Genomic DNA, 22,896 nt, shown 5'->3' with positions numbered 1-22,896 from the left:
CGCCCCCCTGCCCACCCCTCCGCCCCCGCTGCCTCCCCGTTTCGCTCCGCTCCGCGGGGAGCCGCGGCCGGCGGCGCCGCCACTGCGCATGCTCCGGGCGCGCGGGGCCCGCGCCGCGGCGGGGCTGAGGGGGCGGTGGGGCTGAGGGGGCGGCGGCGGCCCGGTGGCGGGACGCGGCGGCCCCGTGGCGGGACGCGCACCCCGGCGGCGGGACACCCCGGCTCGCCCCCGCCCCGCCGTTCCCCGCTCCCCAGGCGCCTTCGGGAGGGCCGCTCTCCCTCCGCCGTCCCGGGGCCCGGCGGTGCCGCGGAGCGGCCGGTGTGCCGCCGCCGAGGCGGAGGGCGGTGCTGTGGGCGGCCGGGGGAGCCGCGCGATTGGCCTCCGCCCGGCGGCTGCCTTGTCAGTCGGGCTACAGGGGTGGCCCCGGGAGCCGCTCGCCCAGCCCTCTGACGGGATGGAGCCTTTAGGGGGATGCGGCGCTCCTCGCGTTTTGATTAAAGCCCCTCATCGCCCTTCAGTCTGAAGGCAGGGCAGCGGGGAGGACGGGTCGGAGGGGCCTGCGCAAGGCCGGGCAGAGAGGGAGGGGGGCGAGAGAGAGAAAACCCCTCTTGGTGTGTCCCGTATGGCTCCATAGGAGAAATCATCTCTGGGAATATAGTGGAAAGGACGGAGCTGGTATAAACTGAAGGCGCCCGGGTTTAATTCACACTTGTGGGTGCTCAGCATGGAGATGCAGAGATGGTCCGCAAGGTGGAAAACGAGGAGGTGGCCCTGGGACTCGGCTGTGACCGTGCTCATCACCTTCGCCATCCTTCTGCGGGCTGCGGAGGTCAGAGGAGGTAAGGAGGCGAAGGCAAGCCGGGGAGTCCAGCCGCCTCGCCCCCCGCCCCGGGGAGGGGGACCCGGGGCACGGCTGGGGCCGCGTTTCGGAGGAAGCCTGCGGGAGCGGCTCCCGATGCCGGGGAGGCGGAGGGCACGAAAGGGCTCGGGGCCGGCCCGCGGCGCGGAGAGCCGCCGGGAGCCCCCGGCAGCGCGGCGGGGCGCGTCCCGCCCAGGTGCCGCGGAGGGGTGGCCCCCGCTCAGCCTCGGCGTTAACTCGGGATGTGGTTTAATGCAGTAAACGGGATGCACCGGCGGGGTGGGGAGATGAAAGAACTACTTGTTGAGCAGAGCGATTTCACCTCTTCCAGCGCTAAACTCAGTTTTGTGGAGTGTGCGTACGATTTTCAGTTCTGTTGAACTTACAGAGTCGTTACCCTGCTAGCGTTCACCCAGTTGTGGCTGAAGTGGAGCGACAAGTATCTGCCTTCCCCTCGGAGGGGCGAGGAAAGGGAAAGTTGGGGGGTGGGGGCTCTCCGCTCTGATTTTCTCCATTCTCCGCTCTTTTATCTTTCCCTTTGCGAAGGGTTTCAGTGGGCAAAAAGTTTTTCAGGACGCGAGGGGAGGAGAAAATACAGGCGAGGGGGCCCTTTGCCGGAGGTCGAGGAGCGGCTGCCGGCGGCGGCGGCGCCCGCAGGTGGTCTGCGCCGCGGCGGGCCGGGGGTGCCCCGGCCGGCGCGGGGGTCGGGGCCTCGGCCCGACGGTCGCCGGGCTCCACACAGGCGGTGTCAGCGCCGGGGCCGCCTCCCCAGCCTCCTTTCCCCCTTGCAGCCTCCCCGGGGGGATCGACTGGTCCCTTAGGTGTCCGTGGACCTGGTGGGCAGGCTGCAGCCGGCGGGGGACGGGCAGCGGGAACGCGAGCCGGGCAGCAGCGCCGCTGCTTCAGCAGAAGGGAGCCGCCGGCCCCCGCCCCTCTGCCCTCCGCACCGCTCCCCGGCAGGGCTCCCCGCTCCCGGCTGGGCGCTCCGGCTTTGTGAGATGTGCTCGCCCATCCGCGGAGCCGCGGGGTATGGTCTGCGGCGGCGGGAGCGCTTCCCTCTCCTACCGGGGGTGGAAAGGCTGCCTCTTCCTCCCTCCCTCCCTCCATGCCTCCCTCCCTCCCACCGGAGCCCGCAGGCGCATCTAGGGGCCAATCTGGCCGGGACTGAGGTTTTTATTTTTCTGTGGGTCTGACATCCATGCAGGGGCTTAACTCTCCGAAAAGAAAGGTTTAATTTTTTATGCATATATTATTTTAATTATTATTTCTCGATCTGGAGTCCCGGTTTCTGGATCCACAGGCGCCCCGCAGGGAGCACAGTACGGTGATGGGTTCCCATTCGAGCCCTTCGTACCTGGGCACGGCCTCTGCGTCTGCCCCTGCTGGCCCCGTTTCTGACAGGGGTTGGCGGGGCTGGTTCATCCCTGTTGCAATCCCACGGACTCCAGTGGAGTTACACCCAGGGTGAATGAACCTCACAGACCTTCAAGGATCTGACTCCTCATTACTGTGTCAAAACTAAATTTCTTCAAGAAGCAATACTGTCTGCAAAGGCAATGATAGACTTCTTATGCCACTTTTTGTGCCACCATTCACAGTAGAGCTGACTTCATTCAGTAGGATTTATGTAGATTATCTTTACGTAATGGGTTGGATGCAAATGGAAAGTTAAAAGAAAATCTAAACCCAAGCAGCCCAGGAAAAATCAACAGAAGTTATCTGGTACTTACTGAAGTATATTCAGCAACATTAAGCAGACGAATTTGGTTTTGGTAACTCTATTAAAAATTACAAAGCTATATTAAAAGTCTTTTCCTCTAGTCTTCTGTATAAAGGGCACTTCAGAAACAAAACTACAGGCTCCTCATCTTTGTAGAAGCATTCTGAAAAGAACTTAGTTCTTGAACTTTTCTGAAATACAGTATGCCATTTGCTTAGAAACTACAGGGAGCTGTGTGTTTAGGGCTTGATCTGTTATTGAAGTCAGTAAGAGTTTTTCCATTGACTACAGAGGGAGTAGAATTTGACCTAATTTCCCTAACAGAATACAAGGGAGATATTTCTGAATAATCTTTTATGTATTCTAATCTTAAAGTAGTTAAAAGATAGGACATAATGATTCATATTTGAAACGAGGCGAGGGAAAATACAGAGTAATAAAATAAAATAGCATACTACAGCAGGTAAACAATATGACTAAATGAAAATGCTGGGTAAAATATGAATAATTGCCCTTATAAACTCTGTTAAATTAAATCCTCTATTCTTCAATTATCTTTTCATGAACTACCCCTGTGTAAAGAGAACTACATGGTGTATTCATATAAAGTGTTAATTGTATAGCAGTTACTCCTTTTCAAGGCAACAGAATTCATTCCATGTAGAGAAACCTCAAAAGATTCCTAAAATTCTTGACTTTTTTTCAAGTTTCTTTATTTAACACAAAAAAGAAAGAGAAGTATGAGGTGTCTTTCATAGTACCAAGAAAAGGGGTGTGAAGATCTGATTGGGCTCTTGAGTTATTTCTTCTTTAGACAGAATAAGTTGCAGAAGTGAGAAGCAACTGAATGGGAAAACTAGTGACTCATATTTGGTCAGCTCAGTGCCCACCGGCTCTTAAGCAGCTCTTTTTAGAAAATATTTTTGCTTTATGACTTGGCTAAAGTAAACAAAATCCAGTATTTTAAAAGACATCCTTTGATTTCCTTTCCCCTTCCTCACCTTTAATACTAAATCTATTGGTAATGTGTTTGGAATGAATAAACTCATTTAGTCGAAATGGCATGGCTTCAACACTATAAATTTTTTGTAAGGGCCTGGCATCAATGCACTATTGTGATGCTGATTTAAATTTCATGGGCAAGAAATGAAAAATCAGTCTTTTTATTATTTATAAGCTTTTTCAAGCATATGGAAATCCAGCTTTTAACCTGAGAACAAAAAGATTTAAGAATCCTTACTGAAAATGAGGCTATGAAGATATATATAGAAAATACACGTTGGACCTTCTGTGTAAGTGACAAGCATATTTGTTTCTAATATAGAATAGATACTTTTTACAGTCATCTTAGGAAATACAAAGATTCCTTGTGCTTCCCACACACAGGCTTGGAAACTAGTGGGAGTTCTAGGTGTAGAAGGAATGCAGAACTGGGCCCACTAGTGATGGCAAAAGGAGAGTTTTCTTTGTGGATGCACATTTAATGCTGTTACTTATTTGTAATTGCTTAGTAAGTTACACTGGGAAGATATGGATCTGTTTCTTGAATGAAAACTGTTTAATGTATCTGGCTAGTCTAAACCTGTACAAAAAGGAGTTTTAAACTAGAAAAGTGTAAATCTCTTCTCAGAACTGTTAGTTATGTAAAGCACTTCTGGTTTTAACTGACCAATTCACTTTTAAGGTTGAAAAAGAATACAAGCATTTTCATTGTTCCTTTATTTTACAGTGAAATAGTTTTGTGTGTTAATTTTGGTCTAACAAAATGTCATTAACCTTCAGAAGCAGAGGACGTACAGTGGTTTCTTAGATAAATATTCACAAAGCGAGCAAGAGTGATTAAATCAAAGGGTGATTTCACTAGATTCAGCTAGTGGTCCTAGCTGAAGTTTTTCTGAGTCCCAGGGATCAGCAGGTGAAATGGTCCAGTCTTCCCAGTACAATGCAAGAGAGACCTGCATGTCTATGTCTGTTTTGCTATATAATTTAGATTTTTTTTAATTGTTTCTAAGTTAAAATAATTATTTCAACCTCAGCAGCAGACATCTGACACAGAAAAATGACTGGTATGTGTTGTAGATTCTCTAGAGCGTGAATCTTTGCCTTTAATTTAGAAGGAGACTTCACAAGGATCACAGAAAGGACTATTCAGGCTGCAGGAAACTATGCCTTTTTACTAGTTTCTCAAATTCAGTTTTGTGTATATCTTAACAAATGTAACTTTATATAAGTACATAGAGAATACTCACAAATATTCAGTAGTTTTGGCTTGAAATAATCTCTATGTCTAGCACCTATTATTGGAATGTCACTAGAAAAAATAATCTTTGTGATAAAACCTTTCCTGGTGCTATGTTGTTTTCTGATTACTAAAAAAAAAAAAAAAAAAAAAAAAAAAAAAAACCAACAAAAAAACCCCAAAACAAAACATCATTGGTAAAATTGGTGTCTGGAGAGTTGTAAAATGTAGGGAAGGAGTTGTTACACTTAGCTTTACAATTGTCTTGCCCAAAGTTATTTGGTCTCCTCCAAATAGGGCCCTTAATTCTAACAAGGTTGCAGCATAATAAAAAAGCCATGACATTACTACTGAAGTGAAGTTATACCTAAAACACACTGGAGCAATTATGTCTCTCCCGGATTTGTTTTGTACAGTGGTGAACAGTAGGGTTTCCATCTGCCAGCAAGATTAAGAAGTTGCTTTTCTTTTCTCTGTAGAGCGCTCTGCTTCTTTTCAGAAGAAATCCTCCCAGCATTGGTTAATTTATCGTTGTTCTGAGTATTTGTTGATAATAGGGGGGAATAAATTAAGCAGAGCTTGGGAGAAATCTCTAACGTTCTAAGAATGTGAAGTCTCATGCAGTGATACAGATTTGCCCTCTGGATGGACACAATAGAGAGCAGTGGCTTAAAAGGAATTAGGTGAACACACATGCCTGTTGCATGGGCTTATAACTGTACTACTCAGTATTAAATACCAGGTTTACAGACTGTGAATGTAAAGATTAATTGTTGACCCTGTTATTACAATAGTAGTGGAATCTGGCAGAACTTAAACTCTTTTTAGCACATTATCACGCATAAGGGGTTGTAAAAACCTTTGTAAATTCTAGGTCTGGGACTTCACTGTATGTCAAAGTGTTAATGCATACAGTATGTGAAATAAAAGTTATTTGGCAGAGCTGATATTATGGAATAAAAGTGTTTGCTGCAAAGCAAATTGAAAGATGCGTTATAAAATATGACAAAAAAATGAAGATCCTGATCCTGCTGTGAATAATGTCACTGGCAGCTGAGTTTTGTCTTTAATACAAATTGACTTAGTTGTGAGTCAAATTATGAACACATTGTTAAAGTATTACTGTAGTCTAAGTTTTTACCTACTCTACCCCTTACCTGTGTATTTAGTCAAATTATCATAGTAATCTGATAGGTTATCAAACATTCATAGTTTATAAAAAAATAAAATGCAAGGTTTTGCAACCTTGCTGTGTGCTTAAGTGGAATTCCTGCTAATATCAGTAAGATACAGAATTGGGTCTCATTTCCTTGCATTGCTCTCAAAAGGGAGATAATACTTTTGAAGTCAGTGAAAGTATGGTGAAAGTTTTTAGTTTTATGATTTAAAAAAATCATTTAGTTGTTTCTCTATCAAATTAAATAGGGTTACTTTAAATAGCACCATTGGTAAATCTTGTCCTTAGCTGTGTTTTGCTTTTTTTTCTATGCATATAGCTGAAAAATGTACAAATGTTCCACATTTGAAAACTCCCATTTATTAGAAGATATTTTTGAAGTCTATTGGGATTATTTCTGAATAAATATCTTGATCGACAGAGTGTTTAAGTGGGGTTGATTTCTTTCATGTTTAATTGCTGAGGGAACACCTTGTCTCTTCCTGTAGTAGTGACCATTTTTAGACTGTGTCTTTTTTTGGTATGGTAATAGAAACAAGATACTCCAAGAATTTAATACTTGTTTTGCTATTTTCACAGTTGGAAGTACTGTCTCCACTGTCTGTACAAAAAGAACTTTTTGAATCTTTAGCAGAGGCCTCAACATAGTTAGACACTTGGACTGCAGTTCTGATATAATCTGCTGTGGTGTAAAATGGGAATAACTCCACAGAAGTATTGAGACAAATGTTAAAATATTGTAAACTGATGGATCAATACAGGTCTGCACCAGATGATGAACTAGCACAATCTTTTGTGGGTAACAAGTGAAACATTTTATGGAATCAGGATCAGGTCTTTAGCACTTGATTGTAGTCAATGTTGCTGAACAAGTGATAAAAGTACAACTTATCTAGTCTCAAAGGAGGTTTTAAGTAATAAAATAGTCACGTTTTGTGGCGAAATATATAAAGCAAGTATGAAATGTCAGTCTCAAAATCTAGGTTACGTTCCAGAATTGTGCAACATAACAAAAACCAGAAAGAACTATTCTTATTTTTTGCTGAATATTTCCAGTAAATAAATAAGCCTGCAAGCTAACCTTATTAAAGATCTGAGTGTCTAGTTGTACGTAGGCAAGTTTTCCACTGGTTTCAATATGGCACTTAAGTGGGGTTTTGGTGTTTGTTTTTCTTTTTTACTTTATGAGTGTTAGAGATTGGTCTTTAAAAAAAGATATAGTTAGTAGTTGGTATCAAAAATGTGTCCCATGTATGCATAGACTGTCTTTACTGTCTTTGAAATACTATTATGTATTTAGTAGATTTTGCAGCATAGGAAGTCAATGAAAAACTTCCAAATAACTGGTGTGGAAACAGAAGTAGCCAGTTCTGAGCAGGTTCACACAAGCCCTCTGTTGGTGAAATAGTCAATCATAGGCCATTTAAAGCATTCCTGTATGCATCTGGATAATCTCTAGTTCTTGTAATCATTAAATATGAAAGCACTGCAATAACACCTTCTTCTAAAAATGTCACCAGCCAAGAACCCAATTACATAATTCATCTAAAACCTAACATGTAGGAAATTTTTTAACAGGTAAAACAACCTTGAAGTATGTCTCTATAAATATATACGTGGGCAATCTGTATTCTCTTAATCTCATAAATTTGTATTTAGGAACCTAGGGAAAAAAACAGCTTGATTTTCAGAAGCACTATGTAATTACATTAGGCAGTTTAATTGGTCTCATTTTTGTACCTGGGAGATGCTCTGTAACTCAGTTTTGCAGCCCACAAAACAGAGTTCATATTATCCAGTTCTGTAAAGTCCTTTCGTTAACATCTATGAAAAGTATTGGAACCTTCACAAAGGACACTGCAGAACCGATGCTTTTGATGCTTACTCCCAGAACAGTCTTCTGTTACATGTCTGGGCTCTCAGCAGAGAGTTGGGAGGCATGCGAGTCTCAGACTGCCAATCCCAAAAGCCTCCGAGGAAGTGCAGATCTGCCCAGAGCTAGCCAGTAGCAAATGAGAAGGACAGAGGAGCGTCTGATCCTTTTCTGGTGCTTACATGCCTATGGCAGAACTGCAGAGAATCATTGCTTGGGATACAGAGACTGGAGCCCACAGTGGGAAGGTAATGGAGTCCCTTCTAAGAACTGGGAAGCTCAGTGAAGTGTTTTGGGCATAACATGCCTTTGAACTCCTGCTCTTGGGTGTTTACTCCTGTATTGATTCTTAACAGATGAAGAACACAGTGAATTAATAAGTACAGATAACAATAATTATATGTATTTCTGGGTTTAAAAGATATCCATCATACCTGCCCGCAATAAGTAAAAGAGTATAAGGGTAAAAATAAGAACAAAAGTATTCCTACCACATTAGAAATAGCACAGAATTCTAGTAATAGATGGGTCTTGTACTGCATCCTAAAGGTCAACAGACTAACAGTTTAACAAATCCAGATTCTAACACTGCTAGTAAAGACTTCCTTATTGATAATTTGGCACAGTAGCAGCATTTATTACTCTTTCTGCTCTAGCAAACTTAGGTCTAGCTGGTAAACTAAACTGCTTGCTAATTGTTGATAGAATTGGAAACTGGACTAATAATCTGGAAGAAGGAATGCAAGGAGGGGAAAAGTTGTCAGGTTTCACAGTAGGAGAACTGCTGAAACAGCTTGACAAATGGTAGCTAAAATAAAACTATGTGGAAGAACTTTGACACAATCTGTACTTAAGACTGTTTTTAAAAGAAAAACCTTTCTCCCTTTTTTCTGGCCTGACAGCACTGCTCTGAGAGGTCAACAGCAGATACTGAGGACTAGTTACCCCTTCATATGAGTTGTTCTTGTTCATCAAAATATTTCCGCCTCTTACATTCATTAAGCCTTGGGCCGTCTAATGAGTGTCAGAAACCTTCATCATAGTATTTTTTTGTCTTTAGCCACCTATAGAATACACAGAGAGTCCTTAGAATGAGCACTTATAGTTATGAAGATTGGAAATTTTAAGAAAAGTAAATAAACTAAATAACTGTAGGCTATTGTGCCTTTAATAGGTAGCATAATTTCAAAAAAACTGTGGAGCAGCCAGTACCTTCTGTTTACATTCCTAAATATATACCTAGAAATCTAACCATAGGTAGCCTATTTTGAAAGTCTTGTCCACAAATATAAGGAGTCCCTTCATCAGTACCCACCAAATATGCATATTTTAGCCTACGAGGCTATAATAGCTTCTACTCTTTAAATGATCTGTCTCAGTGAAATAAAACTGGACTAAACTTTAAAAAAACACTCCATTTAGAATTGAAGATTAATGTTTCAACACTCAAGTTTTAGTTTTGCGGTGGTTCCATTGGAACAGATTACTGGCAGAATGAAACATATTTCCATGGAAAAATATGAAGTAAAGTAATAGTAATTTAGAAACATTAATCTTCCTAAATTTCTCAGATAATTCTTCTTTACTGGGGCAAATTAAGCTCTTTTCTATTCCAGGGTTGTATCTCATCAATTACGAGTTATTGATTGTAAGGCTATTTCTGGAGTCATCACTGATAAATTACACTTTCACATTAATCAAAAGAAGGCCATTGCTGAAGAATTATGGTAACTCAAGAAGTTATCTGTTTGTTATATCTGAAAAATACATAATACTGTTTATTGTAAAAAATACTGTTTATTATATCTGAAAAAGGAAAAACCACAGTTACCGAAGTTATTAACAGTATAGCAAACAGTTGCACACTCAGTTTGCTAAGGTATATCTGTAAAGTAAAGAATACTGGCTCTTTTTTTTCCCTTGAGTTTTGTTATTATTTGTATTTAAAGTATGTCCCCCAGCATGCAATCTGGGAGCATCTTGTAAATTATATAGGTGAGCATAGCCTTTAAATAGGGAAGGATCACTGTGCCTGAGCTCTCTCATAAAATTAAGAGACTAAGACCCAGGAGTTACCAGACCAAAATCTAAATATAATAGGATTTCAACTTCTATGCTTTATTAGGCATTTGAACAGAAAGAAAAATATTTTAGTTTAAATGAGTCATCCCCTGAACAATTTCTTATGGAATGAATTTTGTAGCCAGAAGTTGCCACCACAGTCACTTTCCTATCAGTCCCAGAGAGTTTCACTTCGAGGCCTGACAGCAGTCTGTCCTTCTGAAAATGCAGGTGATGGTTTCCTCTCTATACCCTATTTTCAATAAAAACCTGTCTTGAACGGTTTGGTCGTTAGTCACCAGCATCTTTAACTGTAGCTAAAAATATTTTGGTGTAGAGTTCATAGAAAGAGAACAGATGTCAAGTTTGGTATAGCCTATCTAAAAAGGTTCAGGGCTATATTCATTTCTCACTGAAGCTTCTAAGTGGCTTGCAGCATGTTCTGTGTAGAATAGGAGAAAACTGAAGGTGTGGGACCTTCTAGATAAGAAGGACAGTTGTCCATTCTGAATTCCTTGGTTATCTCTTAAGGAATAATCAAATTCACTCAAAAGAACTCTTAATTCAATGAATAATATCTTTTCAATGTGCATATATTCCAAGTCTACTGAGGACCACTGCATGCATCTGTGATAAGAGGTCAAACATCTAGAATGATCCTAAGATCTGAGTAAGATGTGAAATACTGAGATCCATAGTAGTGGGGAATTGCAGCCACTCATGGAATTGACCCGTAAACTGCTTCTCAACACAGCTTTATGTAGGAAAGGATGGTTAGAAACCTGTCTGATAACCAATTGGCCTATATAGGTCAAAAAGAATTTCTGAGGAAGCACTCACAAGTATGCATAAAATTTTTTCTGCTGCAAATAAAAAAAATTCTAGTAATAGAGTGTCCAGGTCATTTTGTATCAATGCAAGTAGTCCGACACAGAATTTGTCAATGGATTTGTGACAGCAACGGACTTAAATTACTAGTAAGATACTATGAGTGGAAGCTGATATGTATGCTAAGAAACAGGAGCTCAAGTGTTTCATATGCTTAAGTGTAAATTTATTGACACATACACAGTAGCTGCTTAGAGTGATACGGGACAGAACATTCTACGTATGTGAAACAATACAGCTCTATTTTCAGTGTGTGTTAATGGCCTAACATTTACATACCTAGCATTTACATTAATGCCACTCACTAGGTTGATTTGAATAAACCTATGCAATTTAAGTAAGCCTATATGGAGAACTTTTGGTTTTGGATCATTGCTGCAGTTGGTCAGTAGCTAGAAAATTGTAAAAAAGCATCTGTTGTAAATCCAAACATTTTCACAAATGCAAAGATAATTACCCTTCAATGTGATTGTATCTAGCAGGATAATATGTCTAGATTTTACCCTTTTATCCAAAATGATTGCTGCTGGTAAAATTCCAAAGATGACATTGCTGGCATTAGATGCACTGTTGATCCATCTTTTTTTGTGTTCTGTACAGTTTGCCTTTGCAGGGTCAGATGGGCTTTATCACAATGCAGAATTTTAATGGTGGTTGCTGAAGCACAAACAAGAAATTTTATTGCCTATCACCAAGATGGAAGAAATCACATTGAACGATGGCAGTAGTTGTTAGGTATAATGCACTATAAAGGCATTTGATCCATATGTGTAGTATCAATATCAGTATTAATAGGAATGATATATCACAGACTTTATTTCAATTTAGAGGTTGTGGAATGAAATGAAAGCTATGATATCTTTAACTGTGAATATATGATCAAAATGTAGTCTAGATTTTTACAGAGGTTCTTTTTCAAAATATATATGCATTATATTTTTAAAAGATGTGGTTATTGATTCGTTGGATAGAATGCATTGTCATAGCCTTTAAAATAAATGTATCATTGTATATATAGGAAGTCTAGGCTTGAAAATGCTAACCAAAATTGGAAGTCAGTTTTTATATGGATTTTCCTCCTCTCCAAACAAACAGAAAACATATGAAGTTTCCCTCAGGTAATTTGTTCCTGATATTCTGCCCTGACCTGGTAGTGTAGAAGTGTGATCTAGCATCCAGTTTACAGCTATGTAACTCCACTGAATCCTTTTAATTTCCAGCAGAGATATGCTGACAGAAGGTTGGTTTTTTTTTTTTACTTCTTTTTAGTTAACACGCTTTTACACATATTTTAGTACCATTTAAAGTAGCTTAGAAGATTTTATATTTCTGTCAATCTGTCTTTTTTTTCCCCCCTAAGGTTCCTATTTAGTTCCTATGGAAGAAAGCTAAAGGGGAAGCAAAGGAAGGTTAAATATGGCTTTGGAGTTTTATTTAATATGAAATGCTCTGGACCAAATGTTCTTATCCATACCACTATAAATATGGAAAGCTCACTGAGTGAATGGTTATACTTCAGTCATACCACAGTAATGAAGACCACAATTTGGCTCTACAATTTGAAATGTTGCAAGTTACAAGTTATTTCAGGCCTTGAGATGTTACACCATTCTTCTTTTTTTTTTTTTTTTTTTTTTTTTTTGTGCTTTACCTTCTTTATTTTTGAAAACCAGAGACTTAAATTGGAGCTAAATGATTAACAGTTTGTTATCTTGAAAGGTACTGGGACACTCAGGTTCCCATCTCACACAATTCTGTCTTCTAAAAAGGGATTTTTGAAGAATTCTCCTTTGCCATTCAGGAAATCCCAGCACTTTTAAACACCTCCTCTGGTTACTACTGTGTAGTCTGTTAGTGGCAGTGAAAGTTGCACAAGGACGTATGCTGTTGAACTTTGCACTGTAATATTTAGTGAAAAGAATGATTCCCTGCAGTTGGTTCTCTATCAGCGGAAAAGTAGCACAGTGGAAACTTGCTTTTTATTTGCTTTCTGAAACTCAGGAGAGCTTAATCTGAAAAATGCAGGCTTGCCCTGTTGAACGCTGGCTTCTTTTCAAAAGGTTATCTCGTGGCTTTGCCTGGCTTGCATGCGGCAGGTGGCCTTCAAGCAGTGTGGCCATAAACATCTGGATGAAGGGACCCACTTTCAGGGTCTGGATCTTGTGTTTTGTCAAATTTGCCATGGCAGAGTTGAGTTTTCAAAGCTGATGTCTAAGTTTAATAAGGAGAATTAACTGCACCCCAAGAACTGGTGAACAGAGCTGTTTGCATGATGCTTATTTGTTGGTTATTTCCTTGCCATGTTAAATCTTAGCACCAAATTGGAAGGATGCAAAAGCATTACATCATATATCATTAATTTGCAGTTTTCTTTACTTCTCTTATGAGAAAACTATCCAAGGAAATTAGACTAGAAGGTAAAACCATTTAGGCAGGCTGCTTTATGCACGGTAAGGAAGTTCTTGTGAGAGACCCTAGATCTGCCAATATATGGGTTACATTAATGTTGCCCCATATAAATACAAGCTGTAATCTTAATTAGTGGACCATGCAAACAGGTAAACTGCATGGCCTTAGCACTCGTGCTGTTTCTGGCTGTTTCTTACTATTCCCAGAAATCGTGTGAGAGCAGAATGCTAGGGAAGAGGCAGTTTTCAGGAAGAGCTGAAGCTCCCAGGATGCAGTGACATGGAGCACTGCAGAACCTACAGAAACTGGCAGAGAGAAGCACAATTTCAGCTGATAGTTTCCAGACTATGCTCTTCCCTGGCTCTGTGAGTTGGCTTCCTACCTCTCTACCCTGGTCTTCTAAGCAGGCCAGCGTTGGCTGTGCAAGGACTTCTCGTAGTCCTTTATACTTTAAACAGGTTACCTCTGACCAGTTAGGATCTAAGCACTGCTGTTTTTCAAGAGCTGTTTATTTTTGACTTGATTCCTACGTGTGTGCTCTGTGGCATATTGAGAGCAACTGTGTCTAGTGCTTTCTGTAGAGGCATTGAGCAGGTCATCTGAACATGCACAGTGAGCTCATCGAGAATTTTGAGACTAATGTCATGGCAGCCTGGTCAGGGCTCCTGAACGCTTGCTCCAACTAGGTTGCCATAGTTCCAGAAAATGTAGAAAAATCCTGAAATTCACCAAGACAAAATTTCCACTAGCAAAAAGAGGGTGTTTCTGCAGAAACCCCAGTATATGGTAGCTCTATGCATGATGCAGGAAGAGTGTAGGGGAGAAGTACTTTGCACAGTGAGCCCTGTTTTCAGTTGGGAGATAGCAATAACAGCTGTGAGGAGACTTCCAGGCCTGCTACCTCCCAGCTGAAATATAGGATTGGTTGCATCCTAATCTGGGCATTTGATACAACTCAAGCCTGGGTTAAATGATGACACACACAAGAATGTTGCAAAAACATTTACAAGGAAGAGGCACAAACTCAGTCTGTTTATTTCACAGACTGAATGATATGTGGGTTTCTATCAAAAGCAAATTTTTTTACAGAAGCATATTAAATCTTGCACATTCCTGCCTGGTTTATCTAAAGACTTCTAAAGAACTTCTTTACTTTGTAACTATTGGTCAAAGTGGCTATCTGAAATCTTTTATTTGAATTAGGGAAGCGGTTTCTATTACTTGTGATCTATAAGTATTCAGTAAGTCAGCCATGTTATCATTGGAGGTAGACTAATTACCTTTTTTGCGTAAGTTACTTCATATAACTTGTCACAGAAATGACAAGTTATCTCTAGAAATCCTTGTAAACTGACTAGTGTTTTTGCTATTTACATTTTGTGAATCATAGTTTGCGGAAATAAATGTCACTATGGACTATTAACAAAATGTTTGTTCTAATTATTTGGAATTTGTGGTTTGTAGATTGTTCTCTTCTATTATTATTCTGTTTCTTGTCTGGAAGTTTTTTAGCAGCAGAACTAGTGGGGAGTAATGAATAATCTTGTTTATGGATGAATATTCTCCCAGTCAGCCAGGCAAAGAACAGCCATTATTCTAAAAAATAATGAAGAATCTGGTACAAATTACGGAAAAGAGCAAAGGAAAAAGGAATGTAGCAGTGGTTGACTTATACAGTGACTTGGAATTTTTACTAATATTTCCAGTGACTGGTTCTACATTACTTTACTGGTTTAAGTTATTATAGGTACTGCAAAAATAGTCATTGGTTACCAGAAAAAAAGTGTGGCCGTTCCTTTAGTATGGTAGTAACTTTAGAATTGTGTGGAATACCTATAGAAAATACATAATATCCATTAAAATTATTTAGTCAGTACTTAACAGAGAGGTAGGACTAGTGCTTCAGAATTTGCACACTATTGAAACTTTTCTTTTGAGAATGTTTAAATATAATTTCTCGAATCTGCAGGATATGTAGATTTTTTAAGTAAATTCAGGTATATACTGTAGCATTCATTCAGAATGTATTACCTTGAAACAAACATTGGCTATTGGGTTTATATTTGATAACAAGATCTGATGGAAAAAGGAAATGAGAAGTTGCATGATGTGAAAAAAAATTAAAGCTCACAAGCATTTTCTTGTGAATATATTTTGAGACAGAAATTCTGAGCATTCTAGGCTGATTGAGAAAACCTCAGATTTTGTTTCAAAGAATATACTTTTGGTGTTAATCAAAGATAGGTTTAACCACAAAGTTGGGTTCTTCACATTAGGCAATGTCAGGAGATGAATAGGATGCACGAGTTAAACTTAACTTTGTTCACATATGTTACTGATAGTGAATATACTAAAGTGACTTCTGAGATACTACAGTGACAAAAAAATACTAACACTGCCTAGACCTGTACAAATAGTAAGAAAAGAAGGTAGAGATGTTTCCATCACTGACTAATTAGAATATGCTTTGCCTATGTTTTCACACTCTTTCACTTGTTTGCAAATAGTTGTTGAAATAGTTGAATATTCACACACAGTGAATTTTGGGCCTTAAGCTGATATTTGTTGACACATAAAATGAATAATAACAGAGAATAAATTAGCTATAGTTAATGCCACAGTACAGTTCAAAGACATGAACAAGGATCAGATGTACCAAACACATTTCTCAGCTTTAACAGTGAAAGTCATGTAAAATTCTGTCTTTCCAGATAAAGTGGTTACGAGTTTGCCAACATAAAAACTGCAGAATAGTCCCAGTGAAAAAATGGTCTGTTGAAATTCTGTTTCTGCTCAAAAAAAAAAAAAAATTAGTGATGCCATGGTCTGTAGGGAGTACGAGAATGAACACCTTAACTTTTTCTAAGAGAAGAGATATGCAGTAGGCAAACTATGTTCTCCCACTGCCTCTGTTAAATGCTTGTCCATTCAGTACTTGGCCCTTTTGCCACGGTGAACTTTTGTGGATTAAAGCTTTGTTGTTGGCTTTTTATATATATATATATATTTTTATATATATATATATATTTTTTATTTTTTTTTTTTAGTAATTTTGTATCAATATCAGTGCAGTAGCAGGTCTGGATTTCAACTTTAAATTGTTAGACACTGAGCATAAATGCAACCTGATGGTACTTGGGCTCTAAAGTACAAAACAAGTCCATTTGAATTTAACTTGGAAATAATGAAAGACTGTGATTCAATCCATTCATTTTTTGCAGGCAAAGCGGGTACATTTTTCTTTCTCTAACTGGATGAGAAACGAGATTAGCTTCTTCCTTATCACTTTGTGTCTGAGGAAACAATCATATGTAATCAGAATATATTTTAACTTTAACAAAAGATGAGTTTCTGATAGCAGATTATTAGTAGCTGAATGATTCTGAAACTTTTGTACAAACTTTTAAAATCAGTTCCATTTCTTAGAAATCACTCATTAAAAGAATGTGTTGTAAGTTTCAATCACCAAGATTCTCTGCATTTGGGAAACAGTGATTTTCAGTGTGTAGTCAAGTAGTTTGAAGATCTGATTATAACAGTTACATTGGATGGGATGAACTCTTATATATTTAAAAATGAGTAATCTTGTTAAAATAATATTCTGGTGTAGGAGTAATCTGCAATAAATCAAAATAGGATGCAGCTACTGCTATGATTACACATATGCTTTTGCAATGAAATTAATATCCTTTTTAGAGGCTGCATACTGTAGAGATGCAAGATGAGTAATTCTTTTTGTTGGTTTTTTTTTCTTTGTCAGCTGAACCCGTTGATGTGCTAAAAGCATTAGAATTTCACAATTCACCAGAAGGAGTATCAAGAACAGCAGGATTTTGCACAAACAGAAGGGATTCAAAAGGATCGGATGTCGCCTATAGAGTTTCAAAAACTGCACAGCTGAGTGCCCCAACAAAGCAGCTGTACCCAGGTAAGACTGTCAGAAAGCTATTACTTTGGTAAATTATCTTACTGCCTATGCTTTTATGGTATCTAAAGCACAGCATGTAGTCCATCATGAGTACTACAAAACACTTCTGTTATTCCTAGAGTTGAGCCTGCATACGCATGACAGGACATGCTCTTTATACACTGTATGAATCAGTTTTTATTGGCTTCAGTTATAAAGCTCTTCATCAAATTCTGTGTCACTGGCAGAATTGGCCTGTAAGTCATATTACCTGTTCTTTCATGATGCTATCTGATGGAAAGCTTATTTGGTGGCTTTGGCAAGTTTACTCCAGTTTCAGTAGGCCATTTAAATGCAGTACTTCCTGGAGTTGTGCTGCAGTGGTAGAAATGAGTTGTGGTTGGCCATTGCAAAATTGTTCCCAGAAGTACCATCTGTTAAGAATTACCTAAGAGTATCTGCGTATTTGGGCGACTAAACAAGGCTAGTTGTGGATAGCAGGTAATGTGATTCCATCTTCTCTCAAATTTCACGAAAAATGAAATAATCACATTTTGGAAAAGATTCTTTGGATGTTGAGAAGAGACTTTTATTCCATTATTTTGCTATCACTTGTCACTTGACCCAGACTGTTGAGGAAAATGATAATAAGAATATTAAAAACCAAAATCATGGAACATTTAACTTTTCTGCTCTGATACATTGTGCAGAATTTGAACAAGTCTGTCTATATGTATACAGATTAGATGTTGGCAAAGAAAAATACTTTCTTTTTTTGTCTTTCAAAGTAGCAATCATATAGATATCATCCAAGATCTATAAAAGGGGGAAACATACATTATGTTGTAGTAATACTGGGTTCCCAGAGCAACATGGGAAACAGCTATACACAGTTCAAGCATAACTTACATGTTCACTTAACTCATCAGTTTACTTTTTTATTCATGGAAGAAGATCAAAGCAAAATTCACTACAGATATAATTTTTATTTTTTAACACAGTTCTTCAGTTTTTAATATATCCTCTTAGCTGTGTTGCATATAGTTATCCAGCTGAAAATATCATTCACTGAATGGCACATTACAGTCTACAATGTCTTGCTGATGTTAGTGTGACTATGTGTGTAATTAATTACTACTTCCCCTCAGTAAGGTTAGCAGAATATGGGCTGCTCTTTCTTTAAAAAATGCAAAAATGATTCATTGTATTGAAAAACTGCACAAGCTGCACAGTCAGCACCTTTATATTCCGAGTTTTACAATGTGTGTCATTGAAGTGAAGTGGTACAACAAAAAACTTTAAGTGAGCATTCAACTACAACTGGACAGAAGATTAAACTACTTGGAATCACTGATATTTTTTTTAAGTTTAGAACAATAGAAGCACCTTCTGCTAAATCAAAGCCTGAGAGTCTAGAGCTGGAAGTCTGAGAGCTTGGGTTGACTTGCACTTATTCATGAATCAAATCATAGCATAAAGAGGAGATCTGGCACCTGCATTAATAACTGTTCATATGATTCTTGAATGCCAGAACAAATAAGTACCTCATGTTGTTGGCTGACATCTAAATTTCTGTAGCCTTTGACTGCCTTAATTTAGGTACTCTTCTTATTAATGCTTTCAGTTTCTGCTTTACAACTGGGATGAGTTTGCTTGATTTTACCAATGTGTTGCAACACTTCTATGTGCAGGAGACAAATAAAAAGCATTGCTCACTCACAGTATAAATAGAAGCCACCACAAAACTTTGCTTAATACAGGAAAATGTCATGCTATCCTCTACTTCAGTAAAGAACCTAGGAACAATTTTTTTTTGAGATGATTATGGTAATTACCTCCTTTTGAATCTTGCAGAATTGGCATCCTCTCCCCACCACAAGAAATCCTTCTTTTTCAGAGATTATTCTTAAAGATATTTGAGGGATCATGTTCCTTTTTCTTAGTGCTCTATAGTAGTGGAAACACTACAGAATATATCCAAAACAAGACTGGGTTGTGAGACATCATTTTAGCGAAACAATACAAGTTGTAATGCATCCTATGCTTGCTTTCATCTAACTCCTATAACTCATCAGAAAGTATAGGTAGCTTTTAGCTACTGTAGCTTGAAGGGAGCTATGAATGGCAAAAGCTGGGAGCATCAATATATCCATCTTTTAAAAACTGATCTAATAATATTTACCAACATCCCAGAATATAACAGGCATTGATTTCACTGGCTGGAAGGCATTATATAATTGTAAAGATAACTGCTTAGTTTTTTGTTGTACTGTTTGTTTATACGCTCTTAGTTATCTTTTACAAAAGTATATTATAGAATCATAGAATGCTTTGAGATGGAAGGGACCTTTAAAGGTCATCGAATCCATCCCCCCTGCAATTGGCAGGGACATCTGCAACTAGATCAGGTTGCTCAGAGCCCCATCCAGCCTGACCTTGAATGTTTCCAAGGATGGGGCATCTACCACCTCTCTGAGCAACCCGTTCCAGTGTTTCACCACCCTCATTGTAAAAAATTTCTTCCTTATACCTAGTCTGAATCTACCCTCTTTTAGTTTCAAACCATTACCCCTTCTCCTATTGCAACAGGCCCTGCTAAAAAGTCTTATAAGCCCCCTTTAAGTATTGAAAGACTGCCATAAGGTCTCCCCGCAGCCTTCTCTTCTCCAGGATGAATAACCCCAGCTCTTTCAGCCTTTCCTCATAGCAGAGGTGTTTCATCCCTCTGATCATTTTTGTGGCCCTCCTCTGGACCCGCTCCAACAGGTCCATGTCCTTCCTGTGCTGAGGACTCCAGAGCTGGACACAGTACTCCCGGTGGGATCTCCCCAGAGCAGAGTAGAGGGGCAGAATCACCTCCCTCAACCTGCTGGAATACAGGAATGGCAACCCAGATATATACAAAGATTTTTCTAGCAATTTTCCCTCCAATTTTTATTGTTATTTTTGGTTAGTTTTCAAATAGAACCATACCAGTAAACAAGAAATTTAAAAGTAATTGAGAAGATTTTGATAACTATTCCAGATATGTGCCCAAGAACTATATATACATAGCAATACATGAAGTTTTACATGTTAGAATATAATTCTTTTTTTGACTTTTTCAATCAAAACTGTGTTTGGCAGAAATTCACTTATAATTACACAATGTAGGTGCAAGATAAAACATTTGGGAATATTAGGTCATAGTAGTGATAACAGAAACTACTGAACTGACCCCTTGTTCTCGTGGGAGACTTCAACTTACCAGATATCTGCTGGAAATACAACACAGCAGAGAGAAAGCAATCTCGGAGGTTCCTGGAGTGTGTGGAAGATAACTTCCTGACGCAGCTCGTAAGCGAGCCAACCAGGGGAGGTGCCCTGCTGGACCTGCTGTTTACGAACAGAGAAGGCCTGATGGGCGATGTGGTGGTCAGAAGCTGTCTTGGGCTCAGCGACCATGAAATGATACAATTCTCGATTCTTGGAGAAGTCAGGAAGGGGAATCAGCAAAACTGCTACCCTGAACTTTAGAAGGGCAGACTTTGGATTGTTTAGGAGTCTGGTTACCAGAGTCCCTTGGGAGGCAGTCCTGAAGGGCAAAGGAGTCCAGGAAGGCTGGAGGTTATTCAAGAAGAAAATCTCAAAGGCACAGGAGCAGGCCATCCCCATGTGCCGTAAGTTAAGCAGGCGGGGGAGAAGACCTGCCTGGCTGAACAGAGAGCTTTGGCTGGAACTCAAGAAAAAAAGGAGAGCCTACCACCTTTGGAAGAAGGGGCAAGTGACTCAGGAGGACTACAAGGATGTTGTGAGGTTATGCAGAGAGAAGATTAGAAAGGCGAAGGCCCAGCTAGAACTTAAACTGGCCACCGCCGTTAAAGATAACAAAACATATTTTTACAAATATATCTGCGACAAAAGGAGGGCCAGGGAGAATCTCCCTCCTTTGTTGGATGTGGAGGGAAACTTTGCCATGAAGGATGAGGAGAAGGCTGAGGTACTTAATGCCTTCTTTGCCTCAGTCTTTAATAGTCAGACTGGTCATCCTCGGGGTTTTCAGGCCCCTGAGCTGGGAGATGGAGATAGGATGCAGAATGAAGCCCCAGTTGTTGAAGAGGTGGCAGTCACCAACCTGCCCTCCACCTGGATGCTCACAAGTCCATGGGGCCAGACGAGATCCACCCGAGGATACTGAGGGAGCTGGCAGAGGAGCTTGCCAAGCCACTCTCCATCATTTATCAGCAGTCCTGGTCAACCGGGGAGGTCCTGGATGACTGGAAGTTAGCAAATGTGACGCCCTTCTACAAGAAGGGTTGGAAGGAGGATCCGGGGAACTACAGGCCTGTCAGCCTGACCTCTGTGCCGGGAAAGGTCATGGAGCAGAACATCTTGAGTGCCATTACGCGGCACATGTGGGACAACCGGGGGATCAGGCTCAGCCAGCATGGGTTTATGAAAGGGAGGTCCTGCTTCACTAACCTGGTCTCCTTCTATGACAAGGTGACCCACTTAGTGGATGACGGGAAGGCTGGGGATGTTGTCTACTCGGACTTTAGTAAGGCCTTTGACACTGTGTCCCACAGCATTCTCCTGGAGAAGCTGGCTGCTCATGGCTTGGATAAGTGCACTCTGCGCTGGGTTAAAAACTGGCTGGACGGCCGAGCCCAGAGAGTGGTGGTGAACGGAGTCAAATCCAGTTGGCAGCCGGTCACGAGTGGTATTCCCCAGGGCTCAGTGTTGGGGCTGGTCCTGTTCAGTATCTTCATTGATGATCTGGACGAGCAGATTGAGTGCACCCTCAGTAAGTTTGCAGATGACACCAAGTTGGGTGGAAGTGTCGATCTGCTGGAGGGTAGGAAGGCCCTACAGAACGACCTGGACAGGCTGGATCGTTGGGCCTGGGCCAGCTGTAGGAGATTCAACAAGGCTAAGTGCCAGGTCCTGCACTTGGGTCACAACAAGCCCATGCAACGCTACAGGCTTGGGGAGGAGTGGCTGGAGAGCTGCCCAGCGGAAAAGGACCAGGGGGTGCTGGTCAACAGCTGGCTGAACATGAGCCAGCAGTGTGCTCAGGTGGCCAAGAGGGCCAATGGCATCCTGGCTTGTATCATGAATAGTGTGGCCAGCAGGACCAGGGAGGTGATAGTGCCCCTGTACTCGGCATTGGTGAGGCCGCACCTCAAGTACTGTGTTCAGTTTTGGGCCCCTCACTACAAGAAGGACACTGAGGTGCTGGAGCGTGTCCAAAGAAGGGCAACAAAATCGGTGAAGGGTCTAGAGAAGAAGTCTCATGAGGAGCGGCTGAGGGAGCTGGGGCTGTTTAGCCTGGAGAAGAGGAGTCTGAGGGGAGACCTTATTGCTCTCTCCAACTACCTGAAAGGAGGTTGTAGCCAGGTGGGGGTCGGTCTCTTCTCCCAAGTAACAAGCGATAGGACGAGAGGAGACGGTCTCAAGCTGCGCCAGGGGAGGTTTAGGTTGGACATTAGGAAAAACTTCTTCACTGAAAGGGTAGTCAGGCACTGGAACAGGCTGCCCAGGGAAGTGGTTGAGTCTTCATCCCTGGGGGTGTTTAAAAGACGGGTAGACGTGGTGCTTGAGGACATGGTTTAGTGGTGGATTTGGCAGTGCTAGGTTAACGGTTGGACTCAATGATCTTAAGGGTCTTTTCCAACCTTAATGATACTATGATTCTATAAAGAGTTAATGCCATCAATAGCTTGTCTTCACAGAAGACTCCATAGAATCCTGAAAGAGTTTTCCCACAAGACCTGTCTTGGAAAC

At 40.8% G+C, this 22,896-nt stretch overlaps 1 protein-coding gene across 2 annotated transcripts in view; it reads left to right on the top strand.

Annotated features, from left to right (window-relative positions):
• The first annotated feature begins 515 nt into the window (after positions 1–515).
• Positions 516–22,896, top strand: part of COL11A1 (collagen type XI alpha 1 chain) — a 163,418-nt gene continuing 141,037 nt past the window's right edge. For both annotated transcript variants that reach the window (XM_009468296.2, XM_087731724.1), the window contains exons 1-2: positions 516–839; positions 16,987–17,154. In XM_009468296.2, coding sequence (XP_009466571.2) covers positions 725–839; positions 16,987–17,154 — 283 coding nt within the window. In that variant the 5' untranslated portion in view covers positions 516–724. The remainder of the gene's footprint in view (positions 840–16,986; positions 17,155–22,896) is intronic.

Source organism: Nipponia nippon, unplaced genomic scaffold (assembly GCF_047370975.1).
Source record: "Nipponia nippon isolate SJK-2023a ecotype South Korea unplaced genomic scaffold, ASM4737097v1 scaffold_5, whole genome shotgun sequence".
Taxonomy (NCBI): domain Eukaryota; kingdom Metazoa; phylum Chordata; class Aves; order Pelecaniformes; family Threskiornithidae; genus Nipponia; species Nipponia nippon.
This window is presented reverse-complemented; position numbering and strand designations above follow the sequence as displayed.